Source organism: Chelmon rostratus, chromosome 8, assembly GCF_017976325.1.
Source record: "Chelmon rostratus isolate fCheRos1 chromosome 8, fCheRos1.pri, whole genome shotgun sequence".
Classification (NCBI taxonomy): Eukaryota; Metazoa; Chordata; class Actinopteri; order Chaetodontiformes; family Chaetodontidae; genus Chelmon; species Chelmon rostratus.
Window position 1 is genome coordinate 4,080,427 of NC_055665.1, and position 12,384 is coordinate 4,092,810.

Below are 12,384 nucleotides of genomic sequence, written 5' to 3' on the forward strand. Positions count from 1 at the left end.
TCAACTGTTATTCTTTTATTTCTCAAGTTGCACTTTTCCCAAAAAACTTATGATGTGATTTTAACTTTTCCTTGAACATTTGTGTCTTTATATAATAAAAAGGTCCCCATCGGTTTCTATTTGTGGCGGATTCTGTAGTCTGGCTTCATCCTGCCCTGGCTGACAAACATGAATGTCAATGCCTGAAATGTCAAGTCCTTGCAACAGCGTTGAAAAACATGGCGATCAAGAGACAAAGGGACATTTTGGCTGTCGGCCTCGAGGTGACAGCTGTAGAAAGAGGAACAGGCAGGAAAATAGGAAATATGACACATCCAAAACATCAGTTTTATAGGAGTGGAGACAGAATTGTGTTTTGATGTATCTGCATGTACTGATGTATCAACGGTATTTCTGACCTTTCAACAATCGCTACACGTCTGCAGCCCTGCGTTCAATTCATCCACAGGTTTGGTGCATTGAACCCAGCTTTGTCATTTTCACTGCCGTTAAGTAAAGACGTCTGCAGCTGTTAATGGTGCAGGTGATCTGATGTCTGTTTTCCAGCGCGTGGCGCCCCGCTGTGTGCCACCGCCCGGGGAATGCTCGGCGGACAGAGAGACCAGCTCAAAACACAATGAGCGGCCAGGACAAATGGGTCACGCTGACCCCGGCTGAATTTGCCCTCCTGCAAGAATACACCCAGTGTGAGTATAAGAGGCTCTCTGTGTTTGTGTCTGACTGTGATCTGGAGATTCTGTATTATTGAAGGTGTCTCTCTGCATGTGTGCGATGCTATTCTTCAAGAACAGTCATGTTCCAGGTGACATACAGAATGACACTCAGATCTTAAGCCTGAGTATCTCAGAACAGAACAGAGTAGAAGAACTTCATGTCAGGGATGTCTTCAACTTAGAGTGGATCCTTTTGCCTCTGATAAAATGTGACAGATGACAGTTTCAATTACGTTAACATCTTTTATTCTTCATGCTAATCTGCATTTTTATATTAAAAACAGCTTGAATGACGGTAATGTGGGAGGGGTTGTGCTGTCAAGACAAAGAAAAGGAAAGCTAAATGCAGCAGAGGTGTGTGGGGTTGGGAGATCTGCCCAAGGACTGGGCTGCTGCTCCGGCTTCCATGCATGTGGCACACTCAGCTCAGGTGTGTCCCATGCTGCTGTTTAAGCTGCTAATTGGTCTGCAGCCCTGGAGCCAGAAAGCACAGCAGCAGCAGAGGGAACCAAGCCGAGGGACAATGTGGAAGTAAGATCATTTCAAGGTGTTGGGAGTTGTTTTCCTCTTTTGGTGAAAGTTTTCCGTCTCATCAGTCATCTCATCTAACCTCTGTTAGGAGAGCATAACAATGTTTCTTCTAAAATGTTGAAGGATTCCTCTCCTCATTACCTTGTTGTGTCTATGAAGTCTCTCACATCCCCAAAAGTTTAGAGTGTTTTGACTCGTGGCAAATTTTCGCCTCATCAGTTTAGGTTTTTGGAAAGTTGGCGTAGAATCGGATTCCACTTTCATACCTTCAGTGATCCTCACACGTCAAATCCCTGCACACCAACATGAAATGTCTCTGATAGAATCAAACCACCGAGTTAACAACAGCAAGAATGTGCCTCTGTCTGCCGCAAACTGCAGTATGATTCAATTCACGGTGCTTCGTCCCAAACATCCCTCGGCCTAATGCTGAAGTTTTGACGTGGTTAATGGCCGACTGTGTGTTCATCTTGCTGATGTAGGAAGCTCGAACTGCTCGAGCGTTTAATCCGCGTGGTGCCGTTTTAGCTCTGAATGATTCATTCGCAACCCAACAAATGGCTCCCCTGCTCAGCAGACTGCGCTCTGGATGCCTGCAGTTTATGTTACGCTCCAAGATGTTGACACATTTCATCATTTGAAATGGTACCAGAGATGGAAAATATGACGCTACCTGGCAGGCTGACTGTGTAATGTTGCGCACCACCCACACATAGTTTTGAACAGGCTTTGAACGTCACAGTAAATCGTTTGGAGGAAGACAAACAATGGAACTATGGACGAGAAATAGAGTCGCTAGGTGTCCAACATCCTAAGTGCTTTTTGTATCAGCTGTCCTCGTAGGATATATTTTCAGAGCTGTTTTCAGTGTCACATCTTTGAAGCGTTTCGACCGCTGCCACCTTTATTTGCCACTCGGAGCAGCGAGTATGAATCTTAGTAATTAATGCTTTCATCCAGGATCTCTTGTACCAGTGTTTCACTTGGTAATGACATTTCTCCCTTTAATTGCTCTGCGCCTGCTGACATCATTGTGCCTCACTGAAGAACTCCACTGCTCTCTCCTTAGGATGCTACACTCAAGAGCCAGCCAGATTCTGGTTCTTGCTTCCCTTGTTTTACAAATATTTGCTTTGCGGCCGGCCGAGGAGTCGGTTGAATTAAACAAGAAAGTGTTTTAAGAGACGTGAGGCTCGACAATGTGCTTTGAAATGAAAATTGCGTTGGACTGGAAGGCGGAGAGCGGAGTGCAAAAGGCAAAGCCGTCTCGCTGTGCGAGCGTGTCGGCGTGCAGGCATGTGTGCACGCTAGACAGATTTGGATAATCATGTTTCAACGAGCTCCCGGCGACTCTTTGTGCTCCGCGCAGCTACAGGTTATAAAATATCCCACTCTCTGAGCCGCAACAATGAGCATCCCATCGGCTCACCTTCCCTCCTCATCTCCCCCCTTCATCTCGCCTCCTCGCTCTCCCTTCCTCCTCATTAAAATGAGCTGTGCACAGTTTCATAATATTTTAATAGCTGTGCGCCTAGCCAGGCACCTAAGATCTGACTCAACAACAATTAGAGTTTGTCTTTATGTGATATAATTGCTAATGTGCAGAGTGCTGCTTCACAGAGGAAAAAATACTTTTACTTTTCAAGGCAAAGAAGATCTTCGGTGTGTTTATGACTCTTAAAAAAACATGAAATGAGTCTTGCCCTCTGATTACTGTCTTCCACACAATGGTCAAATCATTACCCTGACAGAGAAAATGCATTGTAATTCCGTCGTGCCTGCGACAAGCAATCAGCGGATACGTAATCACTCTCCTCCGTAATGGTTTTGTGTAGATGGCCCGCTAATAAAGATGGTCAATAACGATGACACACACTCAGCCCAATATGAGGCGTTTATTTCTAGTCACTGTTGTTAAAATGCATCCAGAGAAAAGCCGACAAAACTGTAGCTGAAGCTGTAAAGAGGAGCTTAACTGCACATCTGAACAGATGCACGACATCAGCCGTCATTTAGCACAGTACTCATATTTTCAGGGATATTTATACGAAAGCATCTACAGTATGTGAACATAATAGATGGTGCAGCTTATGTCTCCTAACTAATGGAAAAAGAATTGCTGATATTTTTTTGGGATATTTCCATTTAAATCTTACAAATAACAAAAATAAATGTTTTGTTTTTTCAGTCTTTAGCTAAGTGAAGTCTTCAGCTTGACTGTAACTAGACCTTCTCACCTGCAAAGCCGAACCCCCAACGGTCCTGCTGACTGTCAGTGAGTGACATGTTGTGAAGTTTCACGAAGAGCAACTGCGCCTCAGAGTCTGCGGCTGCTCTATTTAGACAATGACAGGATGCAGTTTTACTTCTGCAGACATTTCAGAACCAGAACTCGCAGGGCAGACATAGTTCATCAATGAGACAGAGCCGCACGCGCTGACCAACCCTGTGAAAAGGGAAGAGACGAGGTAGCTAATGTGAAGCAATAACTGTGAGGAGCAGAGAGCAGCTTATGTTTCGAGATGATCCAGGCCCTCCAGTGCGTATGAGAAAATGTACTTCTAATTAACTTCTATAACATCGGATCCTGGTATCTGTGGCGCAGCAAATTGATTTAGCAGTAGGGCTCATAAACGCTCTGCAGCATGCAGTAATTATCACAGCAAATCTCTGTCGAATCAAGTTATTTTTATCTCTAATGGAGTGTTCTCCCCCAGGTGAAAAAAATCCAGCAGTCTGGTGATATTATTTGATAGAAATCAATATACAGTATTGACGGTATTGAGTATTAACAGTAACTTTATTCCTTTGGTGGAGTTATTGGATATCACAAACAGAGCTCAAAAATCAAAATGAATATGAATTTTGAATGACTGTTGGGTTTATATTTTCCAGGTGGCCAGAAATGACTTTAATGCAAATGCTTCATATCTGCTGGATGTAGCAAGATCACCGTGTCATCTTAAGATCTGATAATATGTCAGTGTCGTGTTTAAAGCTTATTTCTGCTGCCCCTCAACAGAAAAATTAAAGTTTAAATGCTGTTTGACTTGGTCATCTTGATGAGTTAATCTGGCCCGAATTCAAATTAGCTCCATAGCTGGGATAAGATAAGATCCAATCATCACATCATGTTCGTGACGGTATCTTATGATGTATAAAACATGGACGTAGTCTCCATGACATCAGAGCCATAGTGAAGCTCAGTGACAGCGCCGCCGGCTGTCTCCATCCTGGCAGTTCCTGAGTCCACCAAACTCCTGAATAATCCAAAAAATGGGTGACGAGATGGAGCGCAGGTGGAGCTGAGGAGGCAAGCTCACTAAGAGCATCCATGCCAATAATGATGTATAACTTTAAGACTTAATATAATTTAAATGAGCGAGTTACATAAAAAACCCCTGTACAGTTGTCATGAACGGGAAATTAGCTATAGAGAGCAAAACCATTTTTTGCACCAGGCTGCAAACATTTTTATTTCTGCTGTAAAGTTGAGCTTTTTAATGTGGGGGTCTATGGGGATCGGCTCGCTTTTGGAGCCAGCCTCAACGAGCCATTCGAGGAACTGCAGTTCTTGGCGCTTCAGCGTTGGCTTCGTTTTCCAGCCCCGGAGGCTGCCGCTTGAGACACGCCTATCACAAAATAATAAAAGTTTGGACGATATGGTGATTGAATTTGGCGTAACTTCAGCTATTATGGGTTGCTTCTTTTTAGTCAGCCACAAAAGCAAAAGTAAAACTTTTTTTTTTCCTCCAGAGGGCCCCAGCTCTCTGCCAACAGGGCAAATGGGTTGTTGCTCAGGCAACTGTACACGTCTTGCATTTAACCTGTTCATAAACAAAACATGTGAATCTTTCTGTGGTTTTAGGTGATTTCCACGCTGGCGCTGTCTTAACAGCAGTTTATCCTCGCGTCGTCTGTGCAGCATCTCCAGCTGTTGTCGTGTTGGTAAATATAGACGGTGGTTTTGGTCTCTGTAAAAAGCATGTTGGTACCAAACCTGGCAGCTCCACTGACGATGACAAGACTCTGGGAAGCCGTGTCACTGCTCCTATAGCTGCGGTTCACCAAGAAAGAAATCCAGCTCGTAACTCCCCCCTAAAACCACAAGATGCTGTTTTCACGAAAACAAAGCACGAGATGCCGCGTGTTAATTAGACAGCTTTGGACTTTGGACAGAGCCAGGTTAGCTGCTTCACTTGCTCTCAGTTGTTCTCTCGGCTCCGTCCAGGTCTGCATCTGCTGCACACACCTGAGATTGGTGCTGATCCCCTCATATTCCTTTTATTGCGCTTTGATTTTCTTTATTACAGGTGTTTGCCACTAATCTACCCGCTAGCTAACTTGTGCTACTTACAGCTGTGGTTTTTAGCCTCCAAAAGCCGTTGATGTCACTAAAACTACTATGTTTGTACGTTTATGTGCAGCAGCACACCTGCAGTGAGCTTCACCTCAGATGCTGACATGGCCTTGGTAGTGTGGGCTACTTTTTCACAGCTCTGACTCACTGATGGGGGCGTATCTCCCCGCAGACATCATGATGCTGCGTCCACGCCAAATGCTGATCCAGTCATGGTGCCGGGCATTGTTCTGAATGCAGCTCTCAGCAGTGCCGACAACATCCTGAAAATTTCTAACCATAAGTAAGACTGTGGCTCGGGTGGCCGCGGAGTTTTTCTAGAAGAAAATAATTTGCAGTAACGAGATGCATTTGTTGTGGACTGCTGTTTAATCCCCTCACATCTCTGCTGAGTGTCCTCACAAATCAAACTGTGAATGAATGAATGAGATCAAATGTTTCCTCAATGCAAAAGGAAGCAAAACAGGCCAACACAGTAACCTGTCCTCTATGTTTTTTCCTCAGACTCGACCAAGAAGCTGAAGGATGTGCTGCAGGAGTTTCACGGAGACGGTGTGCTGGCGAAATACAATCCAGAGGAGGCATGTACAGTTTTTACTGTCTTAAGAACAGAACAGATTTAGTTAACAGTCGATTGAATCAAACTGAACTAACGGCCCCCACACAGCACGCCGATCTTTATATCTACAACAGTTCAACAGTGACTTGGTTAATCTCTGTGCTTCGTTGCCATATTTGTTCCTTATTTCTTTTGTGTGATTTCAGCCCATTAAGAAGTAATTTTAAGCAGATTTTAGCACTTTGTTCAGACTTTCTTCAAAGAATATTTTGACTGTCATTCTTGACAAAATTTACTCGCTTTACCCGAAAAAATGAGCTAATACCTGAGTAAGTGTGGTGAAGCCTATTACAGGTAGTGAAAACATAATTATTCTCCAAACCCCATTATCACTACCACTCAGCTGTCAAAGCTAGACACAAGATTCAAACCTTGCTGTTATCACATGTTCAGCCATGATCCACCAGGGATGCATTGATAGTTGTTGCGTGACAGCTTGTGCAGAGACACTGCAAACCTGCATTCAGGGTACAAACAGCGAGTCTTTGTGGTAGTCTTTTACATTACAGGTGTGATGTGGACTTTTATCCCAGTTTTAATGATGCACCCGTGATCATGTTGGTTTCTTTCTTTCTGCAATGCTGCGGGTTTAGAAGCAGGAGATCCTCAGCCAGGTAATCCTCCTCCTCCCTCTTGTTTATTGTTTTGCTGGGTGCTCACATAATTTCACACTGAATAACTCAACTCTCTCAGCGGTGAAGCGATGATGAAGATAAACAGAGTTAAAGGCATTTCTAGAGGAAATGCAACCGTTTCCAGGGAAATATTACTCCCTGCAATAACTGCGTTTCTAAGCAAAATGTAAGACAAAAGATCACAGCACGTTTTCTGAATGCTGCATCTTCACCACCCACAGCCCAAACAGCACTTAAGGCATCTTTCTGAGTGCAGAAATCTGTAACGTGAATTCTTTGCAAGTGATCACAGATTTTCACCAAACAGCGAAACGCACCAACACGCCGTCTTCATGCTGAAAGTCGTCCGTGTCTGCAGCTCAGTGTGACCGACAGCGTGCTCTGTCTCTGTCGTGGTTTTTAGGAGATTGACTTTGAGGGCTTCAAGGTCTTCATGCAGACGTTCCTGGAGAGCGAACTCCCTGAGGAGTTTTGTCAACACCTCTTCATGTCGTTTAGCAACAAGGGACCCAAACCCAGTCCCTCATCCTCTGACAAACCCAGGGTCTCTGGTAAGTGTAGAAAGGAAATCTTTACCCTAACAAGCCCCCAACTTCTAAACACAGCATGTTGGTGTTTTGCAGTCACTGACACGAGGAAACTGTTGCAGCTTTTGTCGCTAAAGTTCAGCCAATTCATCACTTGTTCCCTCGCAGCATTTCTCCAGTGGCTCGTTCCCGTTGATTTCTAACACGGGCCGTTTAATTCTGCTGCGTGTGGAAACTTTAAGAGCTTTACTTTGTTCGTTGTGTAAACGCTGAACCGTTTCTGTGTGCGTTTTGAGCCTGCAGATGATAACAGATTCCCTGCCAAGTCCAGCGCAGTGCCACACAATGTAAATTGTAGTGTAGAGGCTGCCAATTGTCTTGGCAATGCTTTTGTTTGTTTACAGTATTTCTACTAATATCTCATTCTGGTGTGGTAACGACTTACTGATATTAAAATGATGCACATAATGGGAGGCCACCGTCGGTTCAGCCAGCAATCCTCCGCACTGACACTCGGCTTCGCGCTTCCTCGAGCGCCTGATAGATGAATAATAATGGCTGATTTCACATAGGACTTGTAATGGATCGTTTTCAGATATCTTCATGACACCAGCAGCTTCTTACGCTTTGTCTGCATCTGATGAAAGTACATACAGTTGGTGCTCATATTATGTGTGTCATGACACATGAATTGTAGATGACTTCGGAAATAGGTCACCTACAAATATTATCATATCTCTCAGCCACAGGAAAGAATATTGGGATGCAAATCTCTTCAAGTACTTTCTAAAAGACCAAAATTAAAGCAAGCGTGAAAGGTGATGGATGGTGCCTGACCAAAACAGTCACCTGAGTCATCTAACTGTTAGTGTATGGCAGCTTATCAATAGTTCCAATACATTTTAAGGACTAGGTTTCTAGCCAATTCAAGAATTATGTGCAGTTTTTGCTCATTAGTCTAATAATTGCTGCAGGTTTAATGAGCTACAGCTGAGTTTGTGGTGTGTAAACAAACTGTAGTTATGGAGAGATGGCCATGTCCAAAAAAAGCACAGATACAGTGGTTGAAACAATGGAATTAAGGCTTTTTTGCCTGCATTTACGCCACGCTACAACACACATCATCCTGTCAATGAACAGCACGATCAAAAGATTTATTATAAGGTAAAAAAAAAAAAAAAAAGTTTCCCAGTTACTGGCAGCATTCAGTGGCTGGAAATCAAAAGAATTCCCCTCAGGCTTTGAGCAGTACTGAAGCACATTTGCAGTAAAAACTGAGGTTGCCAGAATACAACTGTAAATCTGTAAACTCAGGGGATTCCCATGCTGGCATACCTTTCCTTAAAGTCACACTTGACCAGCAGCCTAGTGTTGAATAAACTACAGAGTTAGTTTATCGTCATGAAGGCAAGTGACCCAACTTTAAGACAATTTGACTGACTAAACTTGTTGTTTTAAAACATTGAAATTATATCCTGAAATCATTTCCGCACACACAGCCGGTAAATTTGACATGACAGGCTCAAATCTAGACTGTCTCAACCCTAAAACCTGCTCATGTCCTTATTTATTTATTTATTTAATTCATGAAATATGCCTATTTTCCAAAAGAGCAAGTGACCCAGATTCGCTGTGAATTATCTTCACTAAACTCTCTCATATCAGGCTAAAAGCTGCAAAATGAAACGAGCAAATGAAAACGTGGTTAAACTATGACATCACCACACATGAGCTGCCCTCTGTAGCAGTTTCACTCGTGTACGTTCAATATTTAATGGACATTGTTTGCCCCATTTACCTCACAGAGCATGTGCAGCCTACTGTATGTGAGTGTGCTGACTGGACCATTATTGATCCGGTTGTGTTAACTGTAAGTCCTCCCATCACCCTACATGCTCATCTGAGTGCAGAGAGAGGAACTTCTGCACCGGGAGCCTCTGCAGCGCTCTCATAGCATCATTAAAGGGTCTATTAAGCAAACAGCATAATTAGTTGTTTGAGAGTGCAGTTTATGGCTGATGTAGCTGGATGTATACACCGACTTTAAAAATAAATTACCATAGCGTAGACTAAAGAGGAGTGACAGCAGATTCATTGATATTCCAGTGAAGGGCCCAATCAGAGAGGAGCTTTTAGAACGATCTGTGTTTCCAAGTCATAACTTAAAGACATGTGATCACCATAACTCCCATCCCAGCTCGGTCTGTGAGGCTAATATTGTAGCATGCTAATGTAGGCTTTTATTGTAGCATGCCAGCATGTGGGCCAGAGCAAGTACACTCAGTATGTAAGTAAGAAAGTACCTGCTACCTTCTTGTATGCATGCATGTAGCACGGCGCTAGAAGTGCAAGTGTTTGATGAGGCTTAAACTGGATATTTGATATATACTCCACCCACCACTGATCGATGCGGCTGTATGACGAATGCCAGGCGTCCTAACCCAGCAGGTTGCTGGGCTAACATTAGAGGCACTGCGGAGGATGTTCTGACCTTTCGTCTCCATCTCCCCACAGGGCTGAAGCTGATCAAAGGCAACTCGACCCCTCTGAAGACCCCCGCACTGCCCCAGCCTCTGGATACGGTGCAGCTGAAGGACATCGTGTGCTACCTCTCGCTGCTGGAGGGAGGGCGTCCTGAGGACAAGCTCGAGTGTGAGTGTCGCCCCAAATCACGTGACTTTTGGTTTCTCTGTTGAGATACAGCAAGCGTCAGAGGTTCATGGATGAGTCCTATGATTAGTAGATATACAGGAACAGACAAAGCTAATGCCGTGAACCTTTGCTCTGCTGCTTTGTGGAAAAATACATCATGAAGCCGCACTAAGTAGCTGATCTTTCAAGTTTTAAACAAGCACCGGAGCCTTTAGCTGTCTCAGTAATCTAATCTCGTCTCAGAGCTGCCTCTTGCACTCTTCCTGTTGTGAGAAAAAGCCAAATAGGCAGACCGGAGCCCCGTTTGGACTGGATTTATTTCTCTAAGGGAGGTGGGATGATTGCTGGCCGGTGATTTTAATTCATCCCCACCCCAGTCATAATTACAGCTGTTATTAGCTGCTGTGTGTCAGTGAACTCACTGGTCCTCCAGTAATTTAAATCCCATCCACAGCAACATCCTTCATTTTTTTTTTTTTTTCATTTAATCAGCTCAGTGTGAAATTTTTCTTTTTGCCAATCTGATCGACGGAAACGTGACACCAACATACAGTAAAGGTGAAAAGTTCAGAGCCACCAGGAGAGCGAGAGCTCATCAAATGGGTTGTTGCAACGGCAGCTGCAGGTCGGTCCTGGTATTGTCTTTTGGCTCGTCCTGCAGAACGTTAATGTCTGCTACAAACCACATCCTGACCACGGATGGTGGTTAAAGCCCAGAGCGACACGTTAAATCACGGATAAGCACAGTGAGCATTTATTCTCCACCTCCTCCTCTAATGTATATCCCACCTGAATGGTGCTTTAAGTATAATAATAATAATAAAAAACTTTATTCTATAAGGCACCTTTCATAGAAGAACAAAGAAATCACATGCACCAAGTGCTGCACATAAAAAAACATAGAAAGGACATAAAAAGAGGGATAGAAAATAAATGTAAAATAAAACCTACTTCATAATAATTGTAAAAATAAGTATGAAAATAAAGAGCGTATACATAACATAAGATGGAAAATAAAACCACTGAATAATAGTAACAAAATAAAGTTAAAATAGAGTAAATAGAGTCAGTAAAACACAAGGATTTAGAAGAAGTGCAGCGCTGTATAAGTGCCAGGTTTTACCGGTTAACAGCGTTAGATTAATATCGCTGTTCCCGCAGGAGTCTTTCTCCTTTCAGTGAACAGTAAAACCCAGTTTTTATCCAATGATGTTTTTATGTGAGCAGTTCTGAGTCCTGATTACAGCTGAAATCATCAGCTGATTAATCGATTAGCAGCTGTATTTTGTGTTTGTATTTTTCTCTCTTGTATATGATTTCAAACAAAATATCTGTTGGAGCTATTCATTGTTTTGTAATATTTAATGATTAAATATCTAGTATTTATTTTGTTGCTGTTTTGTTTAAAGAATATAGTTTAATTAGTTTGATTACAACATTAGTATCAGTATTTTAGTTAATTTGCATACTTGTTAATGCTTTTGTTTTGAAGGAACTGGACAACTTGGGCAGGTCAGGTGAATTTATATACAGTATATGGGTGGGCACCAGGAAGGGTTTATGGTTTTTTAGCAGGGCAAGAGAGGCTGTATCGTTCTTTGTTAGCTTGCTGAACGGTAAAATAAACCACACTAAATATGACGCTTGCCTGGACAATGGACTCAGTTTTCCCTTCGTAAGATTCGTTCCCTTGGTGCCACAGTGGCCGTTTGATTGTGATTTAGTTGATTTTTGTTTTGGTTTTTATTATTTCGTTTGAGGACAAATCGCCACTACAATATCTTTGGGTTTTCGACCGTTGGTCGGGTAAATGAGCGATCTAAAGATGTCGCTCTGCGAAATAGTGACGGCATTCATCGCAATTTTATCACATTTTATAGACAAAGAGAATAACTGTTGGTGGAGGCAGTTAGCTTTGCTCTTGACTATATTGGCTCTATGCAGTTTATAAGCATTTATCAAAGGAAAGCAAATAGGCTCTGCCCTTTTTTCAAAGTTGGCTTGTAGTCAGTTTAACTCATGGTGCCGTCTAATCTGTGATTTCTTAGTCTGGCCCAATTGGAACAACCCCCTGCCCCTGGGTCTTCCAGTTCACTTTAGGGACACGAAAAAACGTCTCCACCACAGCCCGGTTTATCATTGCGCGGAAATCCTCCAGTGTTGTGATACAGACATTTATTGACACGTCCTCCTCTGTTGTCATCGATGAACATTGTCCACAAGAACACCACGAGTTACCGTCTACTCATGGACGCGCAGCCGTTTGTTGTTGTTTGGCGGTAAGGACGTCCATCGTAAACAAAGTCATCGTCCACCACCTCAGAGTCGGAAAAATATTCATCCATTT

The 12,384-nt window shown here is 43.1% G+C and overlaps 1 protein-coding gene across 6 annotated transcripts in view; it reads left to right on the forward strand.

The window, feature by feature from the left end:
- The first annotated feature begins 616 nt into the window (after positions 1 to 616).
- Positions 617 to 12,384, forward strand: part of dgkb (diacylglycerol kinase, beta) — a 67,109-nt gene continuing 55,341 nt past the window's right edge. For 2 of the 6 annotated variants that reach the window (XM_041942158.1, XM_041942160.1), the window contains exons 1-5: positions 617 to 686; positions 6,109 to 6,185; positions 6,817 to 6,837; positions 7,262 to 7,415; positions 9,900 to 10,037. In XM_041942158.1, coding sequence (XP_041798092.1) covers positions 617 to 686; positions 6,109 to 6,185; positions 6,817 to 6,837; positions 7,262 to 7,415; positions 9,900 to 10,037 — 460 coding nt within the window. The remainder of the gene's footprint in view (positions 687 to 6,108; positions 6,186 to 6,816; positions 6,838 to 7,261; positions 7,416 to 9,899; positions 10,038 to 12,384) is intronic. The other 4 variants (XM_041942159.1, XM_041942161.1, XM_041942162.1 and 1 more) reach the window with 3 other exon arrangements.